This window comes from Rhinolophus ferrumequinum, chromosome 12 (genome assembly GCF_004115265.2).
Source record: "Rhinolophus ferrumequinum isolate MPI-CBG mRhiFer1 chromosome 12, mRhiFer1_v1.p, whole genome shotgun sequence".
Taxonomy (NCBI): Eukaryota; Metazoa; Chordata; class Mammalia; order Chiroptera; family Rhinolophidae; genus Rhinolophus; species Rhinolophus ferrumequinum.
The window spans coordinates 40,271,470-40,296,942 of record NC_046295.1 but is presented as its reverse complement, the minus strand read 5'-3'; the positions used below and the strand labels follow the sequence as shown (position 1 = coordinate 40,296,942).

The 25,473-nt window shown below is 36.5% G+C and overlaps 1 protein-coding gene across 1 annotated transcript in view; it reads left to right on the top strand.

The window, feature by feature from the left end:
• Positions 1–25,473, top strand: part of TRPM6 (transient receptor potential cation channel subfamily M member 6) — a 121,538-nt gene that overhangs the window by 51,298 nt on the left and 44,767 nt on the right. The window contains 10 exon segments of the mRNA XM_033123710.1: positions 1,404–1,538; positions 2,983–3,260; positions 4,317–4,545; positions 8,573–8,725; positions 12,636–12,782; positions 15,306–15,434; positions 17,718–17,969; positions 19,862–20,036; positions 20,225–20,339; positions 23,850–24,043. Coding sequence (XP_032979601.1) covers positions 1,404–1,538; positions 2,983–3,260; positions 4,317–4,545; positions 8,573–8,725; positions 12,636–12,782; positions 15,306–15,434; positions 17,718–17,969; positions 19,862–20,036; positions 20,225–20,339; positions 23,850–24,043 — 1,807 coding nt within the window.

The window sequence follows — 25,473 nt, the reverse complement described above, 5'->3', positions numbered from 1 at the left end:
ACTGGAAAGGTAGTTTGGGGTAAGATCACATGAGGAGTCCAGAATATCAAGCTACTTTTGACCTTTATTTATAAAGAATTAGGTGAAGTGAAACCCAACTTGGCTTAGGAAATGAAAAAAATAAAACAAAAAGAAACCCACATCTCACAGAGCAAATGTGCTTTATTGAAATTTCAAATACTTGCAGTATCAGCTCCTTCATTTAAACAAAATACACCTTGCTGTAAGGTGACCAGTGGCAGGTACAGGGACTGACTGTGGCCTTGGTGCAACTCAGAGGGGAGCATGCCAGGCAAGTTCCCTAGTGGCCTTTCTAGATATTTGTAGGAAATTACCCAGTTCTGATTATTTGCTAGTGAAGGAGTACAGGGTTTATTTACTAGTACAAGTCCTAGTAAATTAGACCATAGCAGTTACAAATACATGGTTTGGAGTCAGAGAAATATGGAACTGAATCTTCATTTTGCTCATTAGTAGCTGTGCAATCTTCAGCAAGAAATTTGACCTCTCTCTACCCCTCATGTCCTGTGTCAGTTTCCTCATCTATGAAGTGGGAATAATAATAATACTCCTTTCATAAATTCATCAAAAGTACTAAATAAAGCAATATCTGAAAAACCCCTATTCTGGGTTTTTCATAGAAGGTATAGAGTAACTGTTAATAATAGCCATTATGATTATTATTAATCATACTATTAGTTCTGCATTGCAATGGTAATTGAGTATCTTTAAAAAACCTTGACCCTGTCACTTTTATGTCTAATTTATAGCCATAAAACAGAAACTAAAAACAAATGAAATAGTTCAAAGCCTGTGGTTTGTATCATTAATTTTTATGTCAGTCCCTTTATAATACTTCTTTTTTTTTCATTGACAAAAATTTCATGCTGATGAGCAATGAATTATGTTGTTGGACCTAGCCGCTGGAATTCCCCTGGCGATATTGTATAACGTGTGGAGAAATTCCAAAACTTTCTAACTTCCCCTTGGAGCTGTTTGGGAATGGGAACTTTTTCTTATCAGAACTGTGTATCTTTATTGCCTATTTGGAGCTTGTTCCAGGTATAGAACATCCATTGATTCTAATGGAATTTCCACATAGAGAAGGAATGCAAGTTTATAATACGGAACAAAAGAGCATGTTTTCTAAGATGTTAGGAAATAACAGTGTACTTCATAAGAAGGAAATCATGAGATTGAGGAGATCACTCTTTTTGGGTGAGGGAGTAATTAATCTCTGATTAATGATTACTAATCATGGATAAGAGAGAACCATTGGATATTTGGTAACACACAATATTATATTTGGTTTTTATTACTGTCTAGAAATAAAATGTTAATTGTTACCACTATAATCTTTTTCTCTTTTTGTTTTATTTTAAAAATAAAATAACATATGCCAGAGAGTGACCAGCTTTGCTCAGAGTTATTCCCAGCCCCCTCTTCACCAGAGATGTGCTTCGGGAAATAGAAAAGAATCTACGGAAAGCACGTTGCACTCCCAGTTCATTAGAACTGCACAGCCTTACAAAGTCAAGGTACTGTTACTTCCTTTTAGATTTCAAACTAAAATTGTCCCTTCATTCTGAGACGACGTCTTCATTTGAAATTGGAGAAAAGGTGGTACAAATTGAGGGACCCTTTACAAGTATAAACAGATGGCGCAAATACAAAACATAACACAGCTGTCCTTTAAATGTTGAGCAAAGGCCCAGGACAGAGCACTGGGAACTACATGACTGTCGGGGCTGGCACTTCAGCCTACCTTCCTTGTTCCTACTGCCACCACGTCCAGATGGTGACACAGGAAAGCAGTCCTTGGAATGCCACTAAAATGTAATTGTTAACCCAACACTGAGCCCTCCTGCCCCTCTCCCTGAGGCTAATTGGACGTGACTACTTCCTTTGCATCTTATTTTTTTCCCTTTGATGCCTTCTTTGAAGTTAATTTTAGCATAATGTCACCGTATGACAGTATAATGTGTGTGTGCCCGCTTGTGTACGATATCGATATTCCCTCTCTTCCCATACTACCTCGATCCCACTTTTCTTTGGGGATGAATGCTTTTGCTCGAGTTCTCATTAATGGTTCCTATGTTGGCTGAAAGAGGTTTTCTTTCCATAGCTCCTAGAATGAAAACATATTTTATAAAATTACCCTTCATCATCACCAATGAATACAAATTCCCTTTATTTATAGAAATAGAGGGAACTTATTACAATTCTTGCTATTACTCCCTTTTAATTAAAAATAATAATTATTAAATCTTATTATTTGCCAGGCATTATGTTGGGTGCTTGGTTGAATTTGGGATGCAGGTAGGTTGGGGAAAATGTAATGATGACTGAGAAATGGTCCCACCCTCCCCAAAGTAATAACCATAGTGCAGTATGTTGAGCTTTGAAGTAGAGACACATCCACAGTGATACAGAAGAAGATGGAGGTGGTTAGAAGAGTAGCCTTTAAGATGAGCTGTACAGGGTGGTTAATAGTATTCCATTATTACCATCACTAGAGGAATGTATTCAGAATAAAGGAAACTTAAAACCAATCTATTTGGATGCATGTTGGCAATACTGGTAACATTTCCCTAAGGGGAAGATAATGAATCTATTTGTAAGGTGAAATTAGAGTTTTTTAATAGTTCTCATTTATCCAATATTATTTCAATCCATTTGCTTGGGAAATTAAAAGCTGCCATATAGTTATTTAGTGACTCTGTTCCAAAAGTGTAGTGTCTTGAGTTGTGCTAAATGAACTTAAACTATCTCACCTTAGGGACCCTGGAACTATTAGTTGCAATAAGAAATAGATTACCTTAAAAGGATAAATTTTTGGTTTCTGGTTTATAAAGTGCTCTTATTATTTTCATCTCTTTTCAGTGATTTAAAAAATAGTTCTAGGGTACCTGATGTGTTTCATTAGGTAGACAGCGTGTATCTCAGTGTTTGGAAACCCATTCTTATTTTATTTTCTAACAGGAGAAGACTGCAGTCCTTCATAAATCAAGGAAGAAATCGAAAGAACAAAATATAGCTGATGACCCTGAGTCTATGGGCTTTATTTACCCTTACAATGACCTGCTGGTTTGGGCTGTGCTAATGAAAAGGCAGAAGATGGCCATGTTCTTTTGGCAGCATGGAGAGGAGGCCACGGTTAAAGCAGTGATTGCTTTTATACTCTACCGAGCCATGGCCCGTGAAGCTAAGGAGAGCAACATGGTGGATGATGCCTCCGAAGAGTTGAAAAATTACTCAAAGTAGGAGTTCTTTCTTCACTTCATATTAAACATTGACAGTTCTCAGAATAGCTAGGCACTTTCATCTCCCTCACCGTAGAACTTGGAAGATGAGTGGACCTTTTGTTGTATATTTCATGGACTCCTACAAATAAGGATCTTTAGGTATTTTAAGGAGCTTTGTGAAATGAAAGGAAGAGAGGTGGCCTTCAAGTCAGGAGACTTGGGTTCTAGTCCTTGCCCTGCTGTTTATTGGGGAAGTCAGCTGATCAGATTTTGGGACTTTAGTTTCCTCACTCTGAAATGTTCAGTTAATGATTTTGAGTCTCTCCCAACTCTCCAACTCTTTGATACTAAGTTAAATTAAAACTTGTGGTTTACTTTAAGTATCTCTCAGGCAGAAAAACAAGTAAATGTATTATGTATTAAAGAACCTGAGCGTGATGGTGGAAGATAGAAAAGTTAGAAATGTTTTTGCTTTTTCATTAATTGTTAAAGTATTGAGGAAAGAAGGGAAACTAGAGTTAATAGAAACTAATTTATAATTTTGATCCACAAAATTCAAGACAATGACAGCATCTACTTTTTGGAGGAAAAGAACTCACAGGAAATAGCTCCAGGTCTGGTTTCTTACTTAAGTCATCTATGCATTTTGTAAAACCTTAAAAAAAAAACAGTAGTCCCACAAATTTTCTTAATTGCTAGTCACTTTTGAACATTATTTTCTGTCAAAAAAATTCTTCTTTAGGTCTTATCAGGGAGCCCCAAACCAAGCTATGTATAGCCTGTTTTGTGGTGTGGAGTAGCTTTTCCCCACAAATAGCTCAGGCACTCTGGGTGTAAACCAAATTCTATATGCTATAGTGTAAGCCCTCTCGTTCTGTTCCTTCAGGAAAGGGAGAACAATCCATATCCCGAGCAACAATCCCTTTAAAATAGCTTCTCCAGACTGACATTATTAACTTGCTGTTCTTGCTTTTGTACTGGTCTTTCCTACATCTCCTATCTAATCTTTTTCAATGTTTCTGGGTCTCTCACCTGCTTTTGTTTTCATTGGTCCCCACTGTGTCCTTACAGACAGTTTGGCCAGCTTGCCCTGGATGTGTTGGAGAGGGCATTCAAACAGAATGAGAGAATGGCCATGAAGCTGTTGACCTATGAACTCAAGAACTGGAGCAATTCTACCTGTTTGAAACTGGCTGTGTCTGGAGGATTGCGGCCCTTTGTTTCACATACTTGTACCCAAATGCTACTGACAGATATGTGGATGGGGCGCCTGAAAATGAGGAAAAACTCTTGGTTAAAGGTACCTTTACTTGCTTTATAGATATTAGTTTAGTCTGAAGATCTGTACGCTTAGAGTTCATTTATTCCTTGTTCCAGAAAAGTATCTTCAGGAAATCAGTTAGTATCTTTGATTCTCACAGGTGAGCTGGGAGCTTTCCAACGGAATCTCACAACTACCTTATCCCCTACTACCACAGTTTCTTTTTTAAAAGATGAGGGTAATTGTACCAGGTTTGTTCATCACAAAGGCATATTCATATGAAGGTGGTTAGAAGATGTTAGAAACATATACAAACATATGCAATATTTCATTAGTAGTAAACTCTGTTGCCTCTGATAATTATGACAAAAGTAAATGAGACTTTTTAGTGTAATTTTGTTCAGTTTAAGAATATTAACTAATAATAAACTAAATAAAATTAGCAATTTCTGTTATTCTGCTCATTCAGTGTGATGTTTCAGGGAATAAATTGTGGTTTTATAAAGCTTCCCTCAAGGGGTAACCGGTTAGCTCAGTTGGTTAGAGCGTGGTGCTGATAACACCAAGGTTGCTGGTTCGATCCCTGCATGGGCCACTGTGAGCTGCTCCCCTCCTTAAAAATAAATAAATAAATAAATAAATAAATAAATAAATAAATAAATAAATAAAATAAAGCTGCCCTCAAATATATTTGTTCACACCAGTATCTCCAAATTCCTCTATTCCATTACACTTTAGCTTCATCTCTCATCTTGAATAATTGAGAGTAATTTAGTTAACGACTAAAGACATTTGACTTTTGACATCAAGTCTAACCCTAAGGCTTTAGGTTGTGGTTAAGCTTAAGAAATACATACATGTGCTCATGAAACTGAATAAGATGGGATAAAGCATAAGCGTTAAGAGCTATGTAAGACTATATTTTATATTTTAATTTTATTTTTCCTAGAGTTCTTAAAATATGATGTGTTCCAAATAGGACGACTTTCTTAAAAATATATTTATGGTGGACACACTATAGAAACACAAATAAAATATATAAGATAAAAATATATAAAAGAGCTTGCACATTTTCATTCCACTGAGACTGCAGAAATAAAAGAAAAGTCAATCAAAAATTATTCCACATAGATTCCTCTTTGAAAATATCAGAGAAACAACAATTGTTTCTAGAAGAAGTTCTCCTTTCATCTGTTTCGACTTCAGACTTGGAAATGATGGAGCAGAGATGTGAATGGGTCCACCTACACAAGCTCTAACAATAACCTCTTTTAAATGTTCAGAGAGTGAGATGGGGTATAGATAGCTGGAAATATGAGAAATAATTTTCCACATGGCTGTGTCCTGTACATACTTTAGTTTACTAGAAATCCTTCTTACTAAGAACTTAATAACTTTTTGCTTAATATAGCTTATGTCAACAAACTTCACTTGAGTGAAACAAAACTAAATGTTTTGCCCCAAAACATAGTGAGTTGACAAAAAACCTTAATAACTACTTAAAATTTCTGAGCTTCAGTGAACCATACTGTTCTCCGGACCCAGATCCTAATTCATCAGTGCTTACCTTGTGAGTTTTGGGAACACATTTGCAAATAATTGTGAGATGTCCTGGTTAGACTAGTTCCAAGTGGATGAAGACTGGAGGAAGCCCTTGTAGGGTTATGTAAGAGGAAAACTCGTTTAAATGCTTTTAGGGTAGTAGGCTCCAACCTAGCCTTTGGAAAAGGGATATTGATAACACTGAATAGTGCTTCTCAAACCAATTGTTGCAATGGACATGGGCAACAGAATGTGGAGCCTTTTTAGGAAGTGGGTTAGGAATTAGTGTGATATTATTGTTGTGCCTGGTAACTATGATGTTTCCAGATCTAGAAAATTGCATGCATTTTGAGTTTTACATCTGAAAAGAAAATGACACACAAATAGATCCCTATCAGAACTGGAGAAAGTCCAGAAGACCTTCACAGGAGATCAAGCTTTAAAACAAAACAACAAAAGGTAATTTCAGCATGAAAAAAATGAATGTTGACAAGGATTGACTTCAATTTTTTTGATAATGAATGGTATAAAGTCAAGGTTAATCCTTCATTTTACTCACTGAATCCGAGAATTACTAAGACCTAATTTTAGCTAGAAAGAGGTGGTGTTCAGTAAGTTGGTTTTCACAACATTTAGTAAATTTTCTAAACTCTTTAATTTACCTTGTAAGGCCATGGAAGTTGAACATAAAAATTTTTTTGAATAGACTATAAATTAATGAATGATAGCAATGTAATGAGAACATTATGGATGTCTGGATATATACATTTTCTGAGTTTTATTGGCAGAAAATATTTGTGTAGGATGGGAGTGGATCTAACAAAAGGTGACACTTGGTATGTTTTTATATACATATATATATTTTTAAATGACAAGGAAACATTTTCTTTATTTTTTTAAATTGGGGAATATTGGGGAAAAGTGTGTTTCTCCAGGGCCAATCAGCTCCAAGTCAAGTCGTTGTCCTTCAATCTAGTTGTGGAGGGCGCAGCTCAGCTCCAAGTCCAGTCTCTGTTTTCAATCTTTAGTTGCAGGGGGCGCATCCCACCGACCCAATGGAAGCTCAGTGGTGGCTCGTTGTCTTCAATCTGGTTGTGGAGGGCGCAGCTCACTGGCCCATGTGGGAATTGAACTGGCAACCCTGTTGTTCAGAGCTTGCGCTCTAACCAACTGAGCCATCCAGCCGCCCTGTTTTCGTATTCTTGATTTTATAACATGAATGAATTTTAATGTTTATGTGATAATATCTACTTAATGGCTTTAAAGAATTATTATAGTAACATGCTCCTTGAAATGTAATATTTCTCACTGCTCTGCCCCTAGGGATAAATAACAGAATGGTACAGTAGTCCCCCCTTATCCACAGGGATTACGGTCCAAGACCCCTAGTGGATGCCTGAAACCTCAGATAGTACCGAACCCTATGTATACTATGTTTTTTCCTATATATACATACTTAACGATAATTTTTAATTTATAAATTAGGCACAATAATAGATTAACAACAATAATTAATAATAAAGTAGAACAATTATAACAATATACTATAATAAAAATTATGTGAACGTGGTCTCCCTCTCAAAATATCTTATTGTACTGTACTCCCCTTTTCACTTAAAGGAAGCACTTTACAGCTTCTCTTTGGCATATCTAAATGGTCAGCATCACTATTCTTGTACTTTGGGGCCTTTATTAAGTAAAATAAGGGTTACTTGAAAACAAGCACTGGGATACTGAGATAGTTGATCTGATAACTAAGATGTCTACTAAATTTTAACAGGAGGGTAGTACATTACAGTGTTGGATACACTGGACGAAGGAATGATTCATGTCCCCAGGGGGGCAGAATGGGATGTTGTGAGATTTCATCACACTACTCAGAATAGCCCACAATTTAAAAGTTATGAATTGTTTATTTCTGGAATTTTCCATTTAATATTTTTGGACCATGGTAGATCATGGGTAACTGAAACCATGGAAAGTGAAATGATAGATGGTGGGGTGGGGGCTACCATATACATATTTAAAATTTTTCAATGCATATATGTGTATGAATATTTTTTAATTTTCTTTTTTTACAAAAATGGGATCACACTATATTGTTCTATAACTTGCTCTTTTTCATTTAACAATGTAATTTAGATACTTTTTCATAATATTCAAAATTGCTTTTGTGTTTCTAATGGTTGTATAGTACTCCCAGCTAGGTTGTAAGTTAGTTTGTCTCATACCAGCTATCCCTCTAAAGGCAGACATTTAGGTTCATACCTGTTTTTTTTTTCTATTACAAATAAACCTACAACGAACATCACTATCCACATGTGCTTGCGTTCATGAGTATTTTTGAGGGAGACACTTCTAGAATTGGAATTGTTGAGTTAAAAGTATGTGAAGAATCAGAGTATCAGCTGAATTGGTGATGGGTCTGACATTTTCTATACACTACAATCTTAATTTTGTTATTTGAATAGTACTTGTGCTTGTGTAATCCCTACTACTGATTTTGCTTTGTGTTCTTTTAAAGATCATCATAAGTATTCTTTTACCACCCACCATTTTGACATTGGAATTTAAAAGCAAAGCAGAGATGTCGCATGTTCCCCAATCCCAGGACTTCCAGTTTACGTGGTATAATGGTGACCAGAACCCCAACAGTGCCAAAGAAAATCCTTGTATGGTTAGTGCAATATTATAGTAAACTGAGTTTTCATGGCATTGACTGTGTACAAATATACACATACATAAAGTTTATTTGTTTAACAATTTATTTAACAGTCTTAATCACATTATAGTATGATCTATAGCATGTATGACAGAGCTACTTAACCGCCATAGATGATTAAGCAAAAGATCCCATTTCTGCCTCAAACCCAAAATTAAACACTTTATTATACTTTGACAGCTGCTTAACTTTTCATGTTGCTTTGTGACTAGTAGAATAAATAGATTAAAGCTGCAATGAGGAATGTCTCATATCCTTAAAAATCTAATTATAATAATGCAGATTTAGAATTTGTATTGATCTTCACTACTCCCCAATTTTTTTTTTTATTTGTTATATTCAGTGACTGAATAGTTTTAGTTGAGTTCCCAGGTGTATACTCTTTCATGGGTAACTTCCATTACTTCTCTTATAGCTCATCTTTACTGGAGAGTCTCCAGTATGCTGTCTGTGGATATATGATTTACTTTTTATGTCTCAACTTGAATCATTGCTTATAAAATTGTCGTTTACTGGAAGTAAACATCTTATCTGGTACTTAATACTTTAATGAGGCATTTTAGCTAGCATCTTGTCTGATGTGCTTTTGCACTTATGTGATGTTTGTTATAATATTTTAAAATATTTGATAACTATTAAATGAAAAATTATCAATTATAAATTTGTTTTTATGGTGGGAGTCTGTTTTGATTGGTTGAGCATCCATTCTGATTGGTTAATGCCCCAGCCAGATAAGTTAAATTTTGACTGTTATTCCTGTTTGGGTATGTATATGTTCCTTTCTTCTTCCATCCTTTCCTTTCTCCCTCCTTCCTTCCCTCTTTCCCTTTTCTAAGCCTGAAAGTTCCATAGGCAAGCAAAATAAATTTCCATGAGACGTTTAAGTCTTTCTAGCTGCTAACCTCAAAAGCATGACTTTTGATGACATGAGCTTTCTTAGGAACAAATTATTGTAAGATGGCAGAATGGATACACTAGGGGAAGAAAAAGACTTTTCTCACTGCGGGGTCAGGAGGTAAGGATTAGGGACTGGAGACAGCTTCATAAATGAGGTGGTGTTTGAACTGTGATTTGAAGATATGGAGAAGAGGAACTAGCATTTCAGTGGGAGGGAAGACAGGCAGGAAATGCAAGGCTTATGTTAAGCATTGTAAGTTGTATGGTTTAGCTAGAGTCCAGGTTATGGGGGACAGGGGACAAGGAGAGAATATTTGCAGGTGTGGCTGGGAAAGTAGAGTGAGACTAGATCATGGAGACTCTTGTATAACTTATGAAGGAATATGGTTTATGTTCTATAGCTAATGGTGAGCCAGTGAACATGTATGACTAGAATAGCAACATGATCTGACCATTAGGAAAATTATTCTGCTTCTAGTGTACTCGATGATGTAGCAAGAAGACTGGCTGGAAGCAGGGAGAGAATAAGCTAGTGTAACTATCCAGGTAAGAAGTAATAAGGATTTTATTCAGGGTTAGTAACAATGGGCACTGAAAGGAAAAGACAGATTTTAAGCAAATAGTCAAATAGGGCTTAAACATGAGACATGGATGAGAGGGAGATAGCAAATATGATTGAGATGCTGATGGTTAAAACAAGGCCATCTTGAAAGGACATAATGATGACTAGAAAAAGAACAGGTTTGGAAGGGGAAAAGTGAGCTTAGTATTAGACATGTTGATAAATCACAATTAAAAGATATTTTTTCCCCCTTTGTTCCGCCTCCCCCCCCACTCCGATTCAAGCTGTTGTTTCTCAGTTTAGTTGTGTAGGACACAGCTCCTTGGCCCATGCTGGTATTATGAGCCTTGTGCTCCCCCTGGCTGAGGCAGTTGGTCCCCCTGGCTGAGGCAGTCGGTCACGCCCGCTGCTGGCCACTCACGCCAACCTCCAGCTGCTCATGGCAGCCCAGCTCCAGGGAGAGCTGTTGTTCACAACCTTAGCTGTAGAGGGCGCAGCTCAATGGCCCATGTGGGAATTGAACCAGCGACCTCAGCATTAGGAGCACGGTGCTCCAACCACCTGAGCCACCAGGCCCTGAAAAAAGTTGAATAATAATCTATTTAGTCAGAGCACTATTAAGTGGGAAAGATGACTGTAATGCAATAAAAAATAGGCAGGAATTGTAGTAGAGCTGATTGCTGTAGTTATAATTTTATTCTGTGTGTCTCCTTATATCAGATTCCTAGTTGAGAGAGAAAAAGAGAAGGGAGAGGAGAAAGGAAGGAAGGGAGGAAGGAAGGAACAAAGGAAGGAAGGAAAGAGAGAGACAGAGAGATAGAGATAGAGTAAAATAAAAGCTAAGAAAAATATTTTTGTGTTTACCTTCTTCTAAGGGAAAAAAAAAGGCCTGAACCTGAATTTATATTCCCATGCTATCTTCATCTTGGCAGTTTTTGAATTCAACTCAGAGATAGGCTCAATTAGTACTTTATAACCCATACCGAAATGCCAAGAGTAATTCAAGACCTAATGAAACGCTCTTAGAAAAAATAGTAAGGGAAGTTATTTAATGACAAGGTTATTACTTAAACTGCTTTCTGAATTCTTTCTGTAGTGGGATTGATGTCATTAAAATCATGGTAAAAGATGACTTTTCTAATCAGTTCAAAGCCATTTTAACTCTCGGCAGGTTCAAACCTGTCAGGAACCAGCTCAGTTCCTATGCCTCTAAGTTATAATGTCACTTCTACTGCCCAAAGTGACATGAATGATATTCACATTAGACACCGAGAGAACCCATCTAGATGCCTGAGGCCTCAAAAATTATATTTTCCTGCAATTATATGGACAATGAACAAAACTTGATTTATTTCTTGGCTTGAAAAATCTTGCTAATCATGCGGGTCTGACACTAGAGAGAGATCTTTTGTGGATAGGTTGAAGAAATGTACCGGTATGAGAGGCATCAGAGAACATTCCTTTTATTCACTTTTTAAAAACTCACAAAAACAACTCTTTTCCTGTTTAAAAGTTAAAAACACAAAACTCTATAAAGTAGGGTGAAATCTCTTTTACTTCTTTTTCATTCCTAAGAACATTCCTAAGTTCTCTCTTTTCAAAAACAATCAGGCTATAGAAGTGCTTTTTTCTTTTCTTTCCAATTATTTTTTCCCTTCTTTTTAAAGGCTCTTCTGTATGGGCACCTGTACTCACATTCACACAACTACTTCTCTGTCACACAGCTATTCCTTACTTATCACCTACAAAGGGTTAATCCCTTTAGGCTGACATATAACTTTTCTGAGAAACCGATCAGAGATTTGATGCTTTCCCTAGAAAAATCCATGTACAATGCAAATACTTGCATATAGTTGCAGGAGACTCAAGGACTCCAGAGCTCAGAGTCCATGAACTTCAGGTAAAGAATCTCTGCTACAAATGAATGGAGAAGCTATCAAAGCCAGAATCCTAAAACTAACACTGTGCCTAACTTCCTATGGATTGGAAAAGATGTATCATCAATGGATTTCCATTCTGTCCTCCTGCATTATGGAGATTGGTTATTGATCTTACAGGGATTTTATGAATATCTTTAGATTCCAAATTAGTGATAAAAGAGATTGAACAGAACAGGGACAGGGACCATTTTAAAATCCTTGGAACTACTCTTAGTTTAACTAGGTTTGATTATTAGAGATTCAGCTTGCATTTCAGAAATACCTTGTGCTCCTTACCTGGTCAAAGATTTATATAATACATATTATTTTCTTTCCATTCAAGAATAAGATTATAATTTGGAATGGTGGCTGCCCAACTAATTTCTAATATATTTACTATATATATTTATTATATTTTTTGATATTTGTAAATGTCAATATTTTAGTTAAGCCCCTGACAATACATGATTATTTGTTTATTTTACAGAAAGACTGTGATATGGAAAGGGGCCCTGATGAGAAACAAGATGAAAATCAGCACTTTGTTTTAAAGAGTGGTCCCCAAAGCCTTCCATTGACCAGGAAAGTCTATGAGTTCTACAGCGCTCCAATTGTCAAGTTTTGGTTTTATACGGTTGGTTTCATAGCAACAATTCATGATAGTTAATAGCTGATGATTGATAATGTTGATAATGATATACCTGATTTGCCACCTTGTGATAAAATGTAGAATTGCAGTAAAAAAATGGGATGAATGACAAAGGAGGTAAGAAAGAAGATTGGAGGGAGGCAAGTAAAGATCTCTCCTACATTGGGAGTGAAAGAATGAGCGTTTTCTTCTTTCTTAAGTGCTTCCCATTAGCAAGCTGGGACTGAGCATTTGAAGCTTTTTGGCATAATAAAATTACCAGGATTGTCGAATTAAGTGACAGAGATGGATTCTTTTCCCCATCTTGGGCAAAAATATCAGCAGTTTAGTCGCTTTTTTCTTTGTAGCAATAATGTATAATAGAGGCAAAAAAAACAAGTGTTTGGTTTTTGTCTTCAGTGTATATGCTGATAAATACGTTATAAAGGACAATAAAAATTGTACAAGTTGAACTGTATGAACAAATACTAAACCCGTTATGGATATAGGGATACAGAGAAAGCATGAACTGTACGTTAAATGTATTGAGTGCTTTTCATGTTTATTTAATAGCATTATTTTTCTAATGTTCAGCTGTAGCTAAATTGCTCATGGACAAGATTATGTATTTCCAAAACATTTGAATTGTGACTAAAAAGAATTATCTGAATGTGTTATATTTTAAAATATTTACTTACCCAACCACACACTTATTTCATATATTTATTAAATAAGTACAAAGTTCTGAATGACTTTCATCTGTTTTCAAAAATCAAATCTCTTTTCAAATGATGAAGTTTCACCATTTTTGTGAATATGCGCCAAAATATCCTAGTAACTGAAAGAATTTTAACCATAGCCATGTCATTGGGAAAAGAGTAGTTAAGTATGTCTTTCCTTAGAAATTTCTAGCTTGCAAACTCTTAGAGACAGGAGCAACACTAAGCAAACATAATAACAACAAAAATTGTTAACAAATAGAACAAATAACCCAGCCAGATCTTTCCACCATAACAGATGGTGAACACAGGCATTTTAGTCTTGGCAATCACTTTGCTAGGTTACAGAGTGTGTGCTTTATTGAAACAATGTCTTATTATAAATGTTATGATAAAAAAAGCAACAATGTAAACACTTTTGGATCTTTTCTTAAAAACTGGAAAGAAATACAAAGAGTCAGAAGAAGTACCATCAATATCTACAGTGTTTTATGCAGTGTCTCAATGCTATGAAACCAATGACAAAAATGTAAAAAATGACTCCTTGATAGAACAAATTTATTAACTTATGTCCCTAAGAAGTCATCAAACATACTCAGACTTTGGACATAGACCTAGGGAAGTATAGAATTAATGGACTTCACCTTAACTTTCTTACATGCTTCTCTACTATAGCTCTTTAACTCATAGGCAGTATTACCTAGTATGCCTACCTGAAATACCACCTATTGTATATAACATCCTATTGTATAGTCAGAAGTGGTTTCATCCATTCTGTATGTAGAACTAAACTTAGAAGACTGATAAAACTTAGGTAGAGCTCAAAAAGATATGAGAAATAGGGTTCCAAGTTAAAATATCTACTTCTAATGAAAATGAACGCACACACACCCATACCCATTTTTCTCTCTGTTGATTGGGGATTTTTAATACAAGTATTGATCAGCTAGCATCTGAGGTTATTTAAAAGGCTGTACCATCTCATGCATTGTTGGTGATCATGGAAATTGGTAAAGCCTTTCTTGTGGGCAATTTAGTAATATGTGTCAGTTTTAAATTTGTGTGCTCAGCTATTCTACTTCTGGGAATATATCTTAAGAAGGTGAAAGTGTTAGAAAAGATTACAAAGCTATTATCACCATGTATACATATGTGTGTGTGTTTACTGTTTTAATCCTTTGACAAGTTTGGAAATCTAGATTTAATATACACAGTTAGCAATTAAATATACCTTTCTTGAATGTCTACCATGTGTCAGGCTGAGTGCTGAGCACTGAGAATAAAAATATCAACAGTCTTTAGTTACAAGGACTCACATAAGTTGGATAACACTTTCCCACTAACCAGAGTATTTTAATCAGCATGAAATAAAACTCCCAGCAGTAGTTAATGCCATGATTTATTACATTTGAATATAAGCACCTACTGAGGCTACTCATTTGGCGTGCTTGGCACACATTTTTTCTGTTTAAATGGAGGGAAAGTGTGTGATTCTCTCTTGGCTTGCTGTTATCCGGGAAGTGCCCATGTTGGAATTAGCAGTGTTCTGGAAATTCTGGTCAGGAGCTAACAAGGTGAGACAGTGACCTCTTCCTATGCATTTGAGCCACTTAATCCTAGAACAGAAAACTGTGGATTCTTGTGTTTTCCTCAATATTAGGTCATCAATAATTAGAAGATGGTCCTGGTTGCATTTTCGTGTTTTCACGTCGAAGTTTGCGTGTATTTCTGCTCATCTGGGTCTGAGTGTGCTTGGCCTCCTCCATTATGACTGTCACTCATGTCCAGGGAATGTGTGTCCCCCTCACAGATGGCATATTTGGCATTCCTCATGCTGTTCACTTTCACTGTGTTGGTGGAGATGCAGCGTCAGCCCAGCATGCAAGAATGGCTTGTTATCATTTACATCTTCACCAATGCCATTGAGAAAGTCCGGGAGGTGAGCTATTGCTTCTACTTTTGGCTTCTACACACCTCTGCGAGAGGCGTCCTGAGTTCTGGTGATGAAAATAGATAGGTCAAGGGTGAGGGTGAGATAGACAATCCTGATCCTGATTTGCATACCACAGGAAGGGTATTTAGGGGAAAATCTCGGATCCCCATCCTTTCTCCTTGCCAAATACTTTTTACTGGTGGCTGCTCTTTGAAAGCAGTTGTTTTCGAGGACATCTGAGTATGTTTATCTCTAAGTGATGCTGTCTAATTGTTATTAGATCCTCCAACTATTTGATTTCCTGGAAGTATGTGTGTGTGTGTGTGTGTGTGTGTGTTTTAAATAAGATTGATTTTGCATAGCCTAGCAATACTTGCATATTACCAGTTTGTCTCACAGAGTGGCACATAAATGGTCAGAGTTGTATAATAAATAAAGAATTCATTTATAGCTTTTAAAAGATCCTACTAAATACCTTTGAAAATTGAAACTGAAAATCCTTCTGGGGCAAGTAGTCCCAGAAACAAAACAAGTCAAAGTTTTTGTTTTCAATTTGCAATGAGTCATTTAAAAATAAAAACATTTCCATGCAGTTATATATGCAATCATACACAGTTATGACTCTTTTAGATATTAATATATATGTACCAGGTGTGATCACACAACACAGTGAATGTTTAAATAAAAAAATATTACAGTAAAAGACACATTGCTATTAATTCCCCTCAAAATGCTCCCCTTCACTTCAAATACAGTTATCCCATCATTCTTGCCACTTTCTGAAACAGTTCTGGAAGTCCTCTTTCTTGAGTGTCTTTAGTTGCGCTGTTGTGACTGCTTCAACATCCTGAATGGATTCAAAATGTTTACCTTTCATGGTCATTTTGACTTTGGAGAAGAGACAGAAGTCTCACAGTCCCAGATTCAGTGAATAAGGTGGATGAGGACACGCAATAATGTTTTTATTTGACAGGAGTTGCTGTACCAGAAGTGATGTGTGACACGGAGTCTTTCTGTGTGATCAAAATATACAGTGAATGCTACTGCCAAGTGCCATCTAATGGAAAGGCAGGGATCTTCAATACGTGAAGTGGTGCGTCGAACCTTAGTAATGTGTGACAAGTTTCAACTTGTTCGGTGCAGTCAGTCGGGTGTGAGCTACGGTTGAAAGAAGGTGTGTTTTAAATTGTGCCATAAATCATCCTCCATCATGACAATGCTCCGTGTCACACATTGCTTCTGTTATATGGCAGTTTCTGTCAAATAAAAACATTATGGTGTGTCCTCATCCACCTTATTCACCGGATCTGGCACCGTGTGACTTCTGGCTCTTCCTCAAAGTCAAAATGATTCAGGTCATTGAGGCAGCCACAACAGCACAACTAAAGACACTCATGAAAGAGGACTTGCAGAACTGCTTCAGAAAGTGGCAAGAATGATGGGATAAATGTGTTGAAGTAAGGGGGAGTATTTTAAGGGAGATTAATGGCAATGTGTCTTTTACTGTAATAAATTTTTATTTAGACATTCAGTGTATTATTTGGTCACACCGCTTATGTCTACCTCCATCTATGCATTTACATACATTGATTTTCTCCTAGAGTTAATGTGACCAACATTATGTACTAAGAAATTGTATTCTTAGTAGTTATACCTATATGGTCTGCTAGTTACTATTGTGAAGTTTATACATTATAGAAGATAACTCAGGAGAAAAATGTTATCTGAATTCTACCATTTTTATGCTTTGGGGAAAATAAGTTTACTATTTTACACATCAGTTTGTCTGATATTCTGTTGCAGGGTAATTTCTTAAAATAGTGAGTTCTAATATCACATTCTGAGTAATTTGTCAACAACTCACTAAAGAGGACCAGATTATAGAATTCCTTGGTTTCAAACTAGTCTTTTTTTGCACTTAGCTATACCTCATGAAATGGAATTGTCCTTATATAGATCCATTACAATATTAAGTTTTAAAATGTCTTGCAGTTTCCCTGTGTTAGTTTAGGATTAATGAAAGCTAGAAAAATTACGTAAAAAAACCCTTCTTTTGGGGTGTTCAAATAGCTGGCTAGCACTAACAGTGACATTAAATTATATTTATAGAATTGTTTAAATAATTCATTACCTGAGGGTAACTTAATTCACCAAAATCCCCTTGTGATCTAAGATTTGGCAGGATTCAAATTACTCTTTAAATGAGCAGTTGATATATTAAAGAAGGTGATATTGATGAGACTCTTGGATTATACCTCATTCTTTAGGTTTCTTTCTTTCTTCTTTTAGGTCTGTATTTCAGAACCTGAGAAGTTTACTCAAAAGGTAAAGGTATGGATTAGTGAGTACTGGAACCTAATGGAAACTATAGCTACTGGCCTGTTTTTGGTTGGTTTCAGCCTTCGGTGGGGTGACCCTCCTTTCCATACAGCGGGAAGACTTATATACTGCATTGACATCATATTCTGGTTCTCACGACTCCTGGACTTCTTTGCTGTGAATCAACACGCAGGTCCATATGTGACCATGATTGCAAAAATGGTGAGTACAGTCTGCTTGTATATTCTGGTGTTCTTTTTTAATGCTTCTGCCTAATTTCATGGTTCACATTCAGTAGTTTAACTTTTGAAATTATTTATAGAAGCACAGAGAGCAAGATCATTTCATGCTTTCCTTATAACCACCAACTTGTATTTAACAAATATGTCCTTGGATAGCATATTGGGTAGTTGATAAGGATTCTCAGTTTACCATTTTGGGGTAAGGGCCAGATGATACGGGATTGAATCAAATTTGCCTCTGAGCACAGTAATTCCCAAGGGTCAGATTTGTGTGAGGCTACCACCAATGTTATTTTTCTGCTAAAATATTGATTTATCTTTGTATCTCTTCATCCACATCCAACTCTTAATTAGCGATTATTATGGGCCACACACTCTTATAAGTACTTTGAATATATTAACTCATTTACTTTTCAAAACAACTTTATGAGATAGGTATTATTATTCACATTTTACACACAAGGAAATGAAGGTAAAGTAAATTTTCTGAGAATATTAATAGGAGAGTCAGAATTCAAATCTGGGCCACCTGGCTCTGTCTGTCATTGACACTCACTATGCAGTTTTATTAGCCTTGTCCAGATGACTTTGCACAGAGCCTAAGAACCACCCCCTAGGAAGTACAGTACCTCAAAATCATCTTTGCTTTTTCTTCTGGTAAGTTCTTGAGAAGGAAGGGGAGTGCTGAAATGAAGGAATAGGACAGAACAGGGAGAACCTCCAGGATTCCAAAGATAGACTTTTTCTTCGCACTTTTCTCTTAGACCAGCAATGTCTTCTCTGGTCTTTGTGACATTGGTATTAATTACATCAGCTATGCTGAGGTGAATAACATATATCAGCGAGTTAGCATAAGTTTATTCTTTCCCTAATGCAAAGCTTAATGGGTGCTCATGGGGCCATCCTCTACCCAGTGACTCAGGAATCCAGAATCCTTCCATCTTGTGACATAGTAATATCAACATGTGGCTTCTAAGGTCTCCTATGACAGGACGTGATAGTGACGGATAAAGTCTTATGGTTTCTGACTGCTCTGGACAAGAAGTGACTCAATTCACTGTCACTCCATAGCTCATTGGCCAGAATAGGTCACATGGCCCCAGCCTCATGGAAGGAAGGCCAACAAATGTAGAAAAGCTAATAGAATACTCATGGAACAATTCTCTCTGCCATAGTGAACAAATGGGTTGAGCTGATGTATGTTTAGTAAGTGAAATGAATTATTTAAAAAGGCCTTAAAAAATTATAATACAAAGGTCAGTGTTCTATAAACAGCCCTCTATTGTGTATTATAACAATAAGGCTTACTTTTAATACAAAGACTAAGTGGCAGTTTTGAAACATTGGATTTAACAAACATCATTTCACAGTTGCTTTTTGCATGTTTTTGGGATCTTCCACTTTATCAGGGTGCTCAGTAGCTTGGAATTCTTCAGCAGATTTTTTTGCCTGATTCATTTCTCAGACTCCAACCAGTTCTTGAAGATAACTGTGGGAATAAGAAGCCATTTTACTAACTTGAGTATCCCTGTTTTTTTCTTTTCCTTACCTCTGGCCCAATTGGTGAAAAGTTGGATATTAACCAATCAAAATCTGTTTACATTTCATTACTTCTTAAAAAAAGTACAAATTCTCTTTGTTAGTAAATTTGTGTTATTTCATAGACCACATTGACATGACACACATATTGTACAGCGAAAACAAAATGGTTTTGCCAAAGGGAATCCAGCTATTCATGGACTAGGGCATTTTGGTCAATGACTAGACAGACATATTTATTGGCAGGTATAATTATGATGGTTGCTAGTGTTTAATTTGTTTTAAATTTCAAATCTATAGTAAAATTCTGGTTGTGCTATACTACTTTTACAGACAGCAAACATGTTCTACATTGTGATCATAATGGCCATAGTCCTGCTGAGCTTTGGAGTGGCACGCAAGGCCATCCTTTCTCCAAATGAACCCCCATCTTGGAGCCTTGCTCGAGATATTGTGTTTGAGCCATACTGGATGATGTATGGAGAAGTCTACGCATCAGAAATAGATGGTGCGTAGGAGATTTTGTCATCATGCAGAAATTGAATTTTTGTGAATGCTCAGAGGAAAAAAAAATGAGAAAAATAATCATCTGGATCTTAAAAATATAAAAAAATATTTATGGTATTCTGCTGTTAATGTGCTAAATATTTAGAGTCATAGGACTGTAATTCATCTTATCTCATTCCTTTTTTGCAGTTTGTTCAAGTGAGCCATCCTGTCCTCCTGGTTCTTTTCTTACTCCATTCCTCCAAGCTGTCTACCTCTTTGTGCAATATATCATCATGGTGAACCTGTTAATTGCTTTCTTCAAGTAGGTTATTTTAATTAAATATGGTTATTGTGTTTAGATCAATATGTGGGCAGGTGTTTTGAGTAGATTCACATGTGTTTTGAGCATGTAGCCATTGGTTTTTGTGTGCTCCATGTCTTATTACTGTGGTTTTAGAATATGGGCATGAAATTACTGGAAGGAAGGCATCAGAGCATGAGAAGAGACAAAACAATAAATAGAGAGAAAGTATCGTAAAAGCAGAATGAAAGGAAATCATGCATTGTAATTAAATAATACATTAGCATCATGGAAGAGTAATCGTTGATGAGGTTGAAAGTTGGCCAAGGAACGCTTGATATTCTTTCTTCACTTGGCTTTCAATGCAGCATATCTTATTCTCTACTTCTATCTCACTTTTTACTTGTTCTCAGTCTCCTTTTCTGGATCATCATCTCCTTACCCTTTCAACATTGGAATGTCCCTGGGTCATGACCTTGCTTGTCTTTTATTTATGCTTTCTTTGGTGATTTTGGCCAGTTTCCTGTATATGTTGACAAATTGTAACTTATATCTCTAGCCCAAATCTTTTTCTTGAACTTAAATCCTATAGATCTAACTGCCCCCTTCCATTACGAGTTGGATGTTTAGTAGACTTCTAAAATTTTAAATGTTCAAATTCTTGATCCTCCCTTCTATCCAATATATACTTGTTCTACTTTTAGTCTTTCCCAAATCTATTAGAAAGACTACAAGTTTCTGTCAAAGTTCCATCTTTCCAGTTATTCAGACCGAAAATCTTGGAGTCATTCTTAATGTCTCTAGTACTTTTACCTCTAAACTGTCAGAACACTTTTTGACTCTATCTTCAAAGAGATCATCAATCCAGCCACATCTTACCACCCCACTTCTACCACAGAGCCTCCTAATTTATGTCTGTGCTTTTGTCTTTGGTCCCTATATTCTGTTATCAACACAGAAGCCCTAATGACCCTTTACAGACATATGTTGGATGCTGTCACTCCTCAGCTCCAAATTCTTCAGTGGTTTCCCATTTTCCTCTACGTAAAAGTCGAAGTTCTTACCATGACCTTGAGGGCCTCATGTGATTTGGCTTCCCTCTATTTCTCAAATCACACATCACACTACTCTCCCCCTAATTCATTCCTCTCCAAACATACTGGCCCCTCACAGTTTTTCAAACAATACAGGTGTGTTTGCACTTGCTGTTCTCTCTGTCTGGAATGCTCTTCCCAGATATCATTGGGGTGCATTCCCTTACCCCCTTCCAGTCTTTGCTCAAATATCCCCCTTTTGATTAGGCCTAACCTAAGGATGATAAATATCAAGGGTACCGCTCCCCATTTCCTTCAGCCATCTCCTTGGTATGCCTGGTCCTTCTTACTTTTCTTTCTGTACACCCACTTATATATACAAATATGTTTTATAATGTACATACTGTGTTTTTTCTGTTTTCTGGCTTCTCTACTGGAATATAAGCTCCACAAGGACAAGTTAGGCTGTTTTTTTTTTGTTTTTTGTTTTGTTTTTTTGGCTTTTTTGCTCATGAATTTATCCCAAACACTGAAAAGATAAGAAAAGGGAAATCAATGAATGGAATCTAAATAAAGAAAGTAGAGAAGATAAAGCCTGGAGGGAGGCAAAATAAATCAGAATACTTAAAAAAATGACATATATATAATATGTATTATATGTATATTACATACCTTCCTGCTTTTTACAAGATTGTATGATAGCTATCATTACTTTTAGCCCCAGCATTTTATGAACTTTAAAATTTGTTGGTGTTTAGTTATTATAGCTGTTTTTGATATTTCAAATAATACTAAGAAAAGGACATGAGATTTTTTGATCTCAAAAACATCAGGTATCAAAAGAGAGGTTGAGAAATCCTCACATAGACCAGTTTTCTCACTTCAGAAATGAACACATTGAGAACCAAATGAGCTGAGAAACCCAAGCTCTCACTACTTGTCTGGGGGTCCTTTCCAGATTCTTTATACCAATAATTACAAAGAACCTGAAACACACTGTGAATATCGCCACCTGCTGGTGGACAGGCTATAGTCATACGTGGGGTGGACGTAGCATGTAATTTGGTGGTTCTTAAACTTGATCGTGCAGAATTACCAGGAGCGCTTGCTGAGATACAGATTGCTATAATATCTACCTCCAGAGTATCTAATTCAGTGGTTCTGGGGTAGGATCCAAGAATTTGCGTTTCTGACAAGTTCTTAGGTGATGATGTTGCTGCTGGTTCACTCACCACACTCTGAGAACCCCTGTTAAAACCCAGTTATATACGTTTCCTTCATCTACTTTATGGACTCTGTGATAGGTGTGCTCCCGCTCCTCTTATCCTAAGCTGGTTTTCTCCAGGATAGTTCTGGTTCCTTTTCTTTTTTATTACTCCCGTTTAAGGTTGCCTGTATCTTTATTTTGCTAAATGTGGCTGCCCTCCTTACGTACATCTCTGCCATTTTCTCTAAAGAGACTCAATTTTATATTAGCCTAAAAAAAATGTTAAGATGGACATTCTGTTGTGACAATCCCCTCTCTCCCATCATGTTATAGACTTAAAGGTAAATAGTGAAGGATGCAATGGTGTTTTAGAATAACTACCACCCGCCAGAACCTCCAATGCAAGTTCTATAATATCAATATATTTATCACACTATCTTCATATTATAATTGATGTAATTAAAGGGAAAATCCAAGGTGGCCTACCAACGAGAGTTACTTTCATTGTAAAGCTAATCTGAGTAATGTATCTACCTTCTAAATAGAAGCTCTGCTTCTTGGTTTATTTTAGGATGAATTGATTGTTTCCCCCTTCTCTTTCTCTTTATTAATATTCTTTTATTTGGGTGTTTTAAGTAGGATTATTCTATCAGTTTTCACTTGCGACATTAGGAGAACCTCTTCATAAGGTTGCTCATACAGAGGAATATTAAAGCTCGTTACTGGGACGGCCAGTTGGCTCAGTTGGTTAGAGTGCCAGTGCTCATAATACCCAGGTCGCTGGTTGGATTCCCACATGGACCAGTGAGCTGGGCCCTCCACAACTAGATTGAAAACAATGGCTTGACTTAGAGCTGATGGGTCCTGAATAAACACAGTGTTGACCAATGTTCCCCAATTAAAAAAAAAAAATGAAGCTGTTAACCCTGAATGATGAATTGTGGACTGAAAAGTTTTTTATGTGAGAAGACATGGTGAACCAAAGATAGTGTTGAGTTCCAGAGGGCACTATCTTTTCACGGCATTTAAAATGTTAGCATTTTCTTCTCTCTGATTTTAATTTCTACATTTCGTTTACTATTTTGATTAGCATATTTTATTGTAGAAAGTGATTAATGTATTTTGTTCTGTGGAAGAAGAATCAGAAATGCAACGGGTATTGTTTTTATTGGCTAATTGCTAGTAATGTCAGATGAACCAATCCTAAAATTTGGAAAAAAAGGAAAAAAATCTATTATATTTCAGGATTTTTGTATTAACGCATTGTCCCTCTCTTACTACAACTTACAGTAACGTTTATCTAGATATGAAATCCATTTCAAACAAACTGTGGAAATACAATCGCTATCGCTACATCATGACTTACCATGAGAAGCTTTGGCTGCCTCCACCTTTCATTCTGCTCGGTCATGTTGGTCTCTTCCTACGCCGTCTTTGTCATCGTCGAGCTCCAAGTGACCAAGAAGAGGGTGATGTTGGATTAAGTAAGTTTTCATTGGTGGGACAGGAGGAAGAGAGTAAAGAATGGAGATGCAAGGTTGAAGACACACTGGACCATTGGCAGTTAAATTCAGGGCACAGGATGGAAGGCTCTGGGAGTTAACCGACAATAGAGTAACAGCTGAGGACGCAGGTCTAAGTAAATACATTGATCTCATTGTGTGGTTGTAGTGCATTTTGCCAAGATTAACCGATACTTTGAAAGAAAAGAATAGGTAGGAACAAAATCTCTGCTTGACTGTGCAAAGGTTTTAAGTCACCCAGAATACCTGTGTTTTCTTTGCTGACGTGGGAATTCATTAGAATAACTCCTAGAGAGTAGTTACAATGATCCATACTCATTTCCCCATTGTTGAAGATGGAATCCAAATAGGAAGGAGTTACAGAAGGCCTTGTGGTCTGAGGGAGATAGATAAGCAAGACTTTTTGATTAACGTATTAACCGGAATCAGGGTTCTCTGGTCCTCTAATCTACTGAATACGGAGGTGATTCTGAATGGAAGTTTTACATCTTCAATCTCTCTCTCTCTCTCTCTCTCTCTCTCTCTCTCTCTCTCTCTCCTCTTTCGTGCGCGCACACGCGCTTGCTTTCTACCTCCAAAGCTTAAGTCTACATATTTTGAGATTATCCTCGTTCATTTTGCTCACTCATACCTTGACTGCATGATATGATGGTCATACTAATTGTCATATGAGGAGAACATTCTTTTTTGTGATTATGTAGATCTTTTGTAGTTCCTCTCAAGCAATTCCACAATTGATACCAGGCCCATTTCTAGATAATTTCTAGATATAGAGGAAATAGTTGGCATAAATCCACAATCCTTTTTTCCAATTTCTAAATCAAAAGTACCTCTGAAAATGGAAAGTCTTTTTTTCTTTATAAATTGTGGAAAGACTCACTTGGGCAGAAGTAGCTTATGGGACTAATGTGAAACTATTTATTCTCTTTATCCCATGTAGTGTGAATATTCATCGATTTTGCTGCAGAAATAGTAATGTGTCTGATTACAGGGGACTTCTCTGACCCCAAGTAAAGAGTTTGCATCATTTACCACTCTTATTTTTTAGTTTTTTTCTAAAACTAGAAAAAAAAATCTAAATTCTAAAACATCTGGTTCTATGAGTTTCAGATAAGGGGTTGTGGAGTATTTATAAATTTTGGCGAGCTCTTCGGGGGACAGATGTTACTACAAGATTGTCAGGGTAATATGCTTTTGCACTTGGTAGTTGGCTGTGTGAAGTATTTTTCTCCTCTGGAGTCACTTTGGAGATTTCTTTTTCTTTTTCATTTCTTCCCCCCACAAGGGATTCAGTCTTTATAAGGAAGCCAAAGCACAACTGAAGTTAATTTAAAGGCTTATAATTATACTGTAAGTTTTAGGCTTCTAATAGAGTGCCATCCCAGGCACTG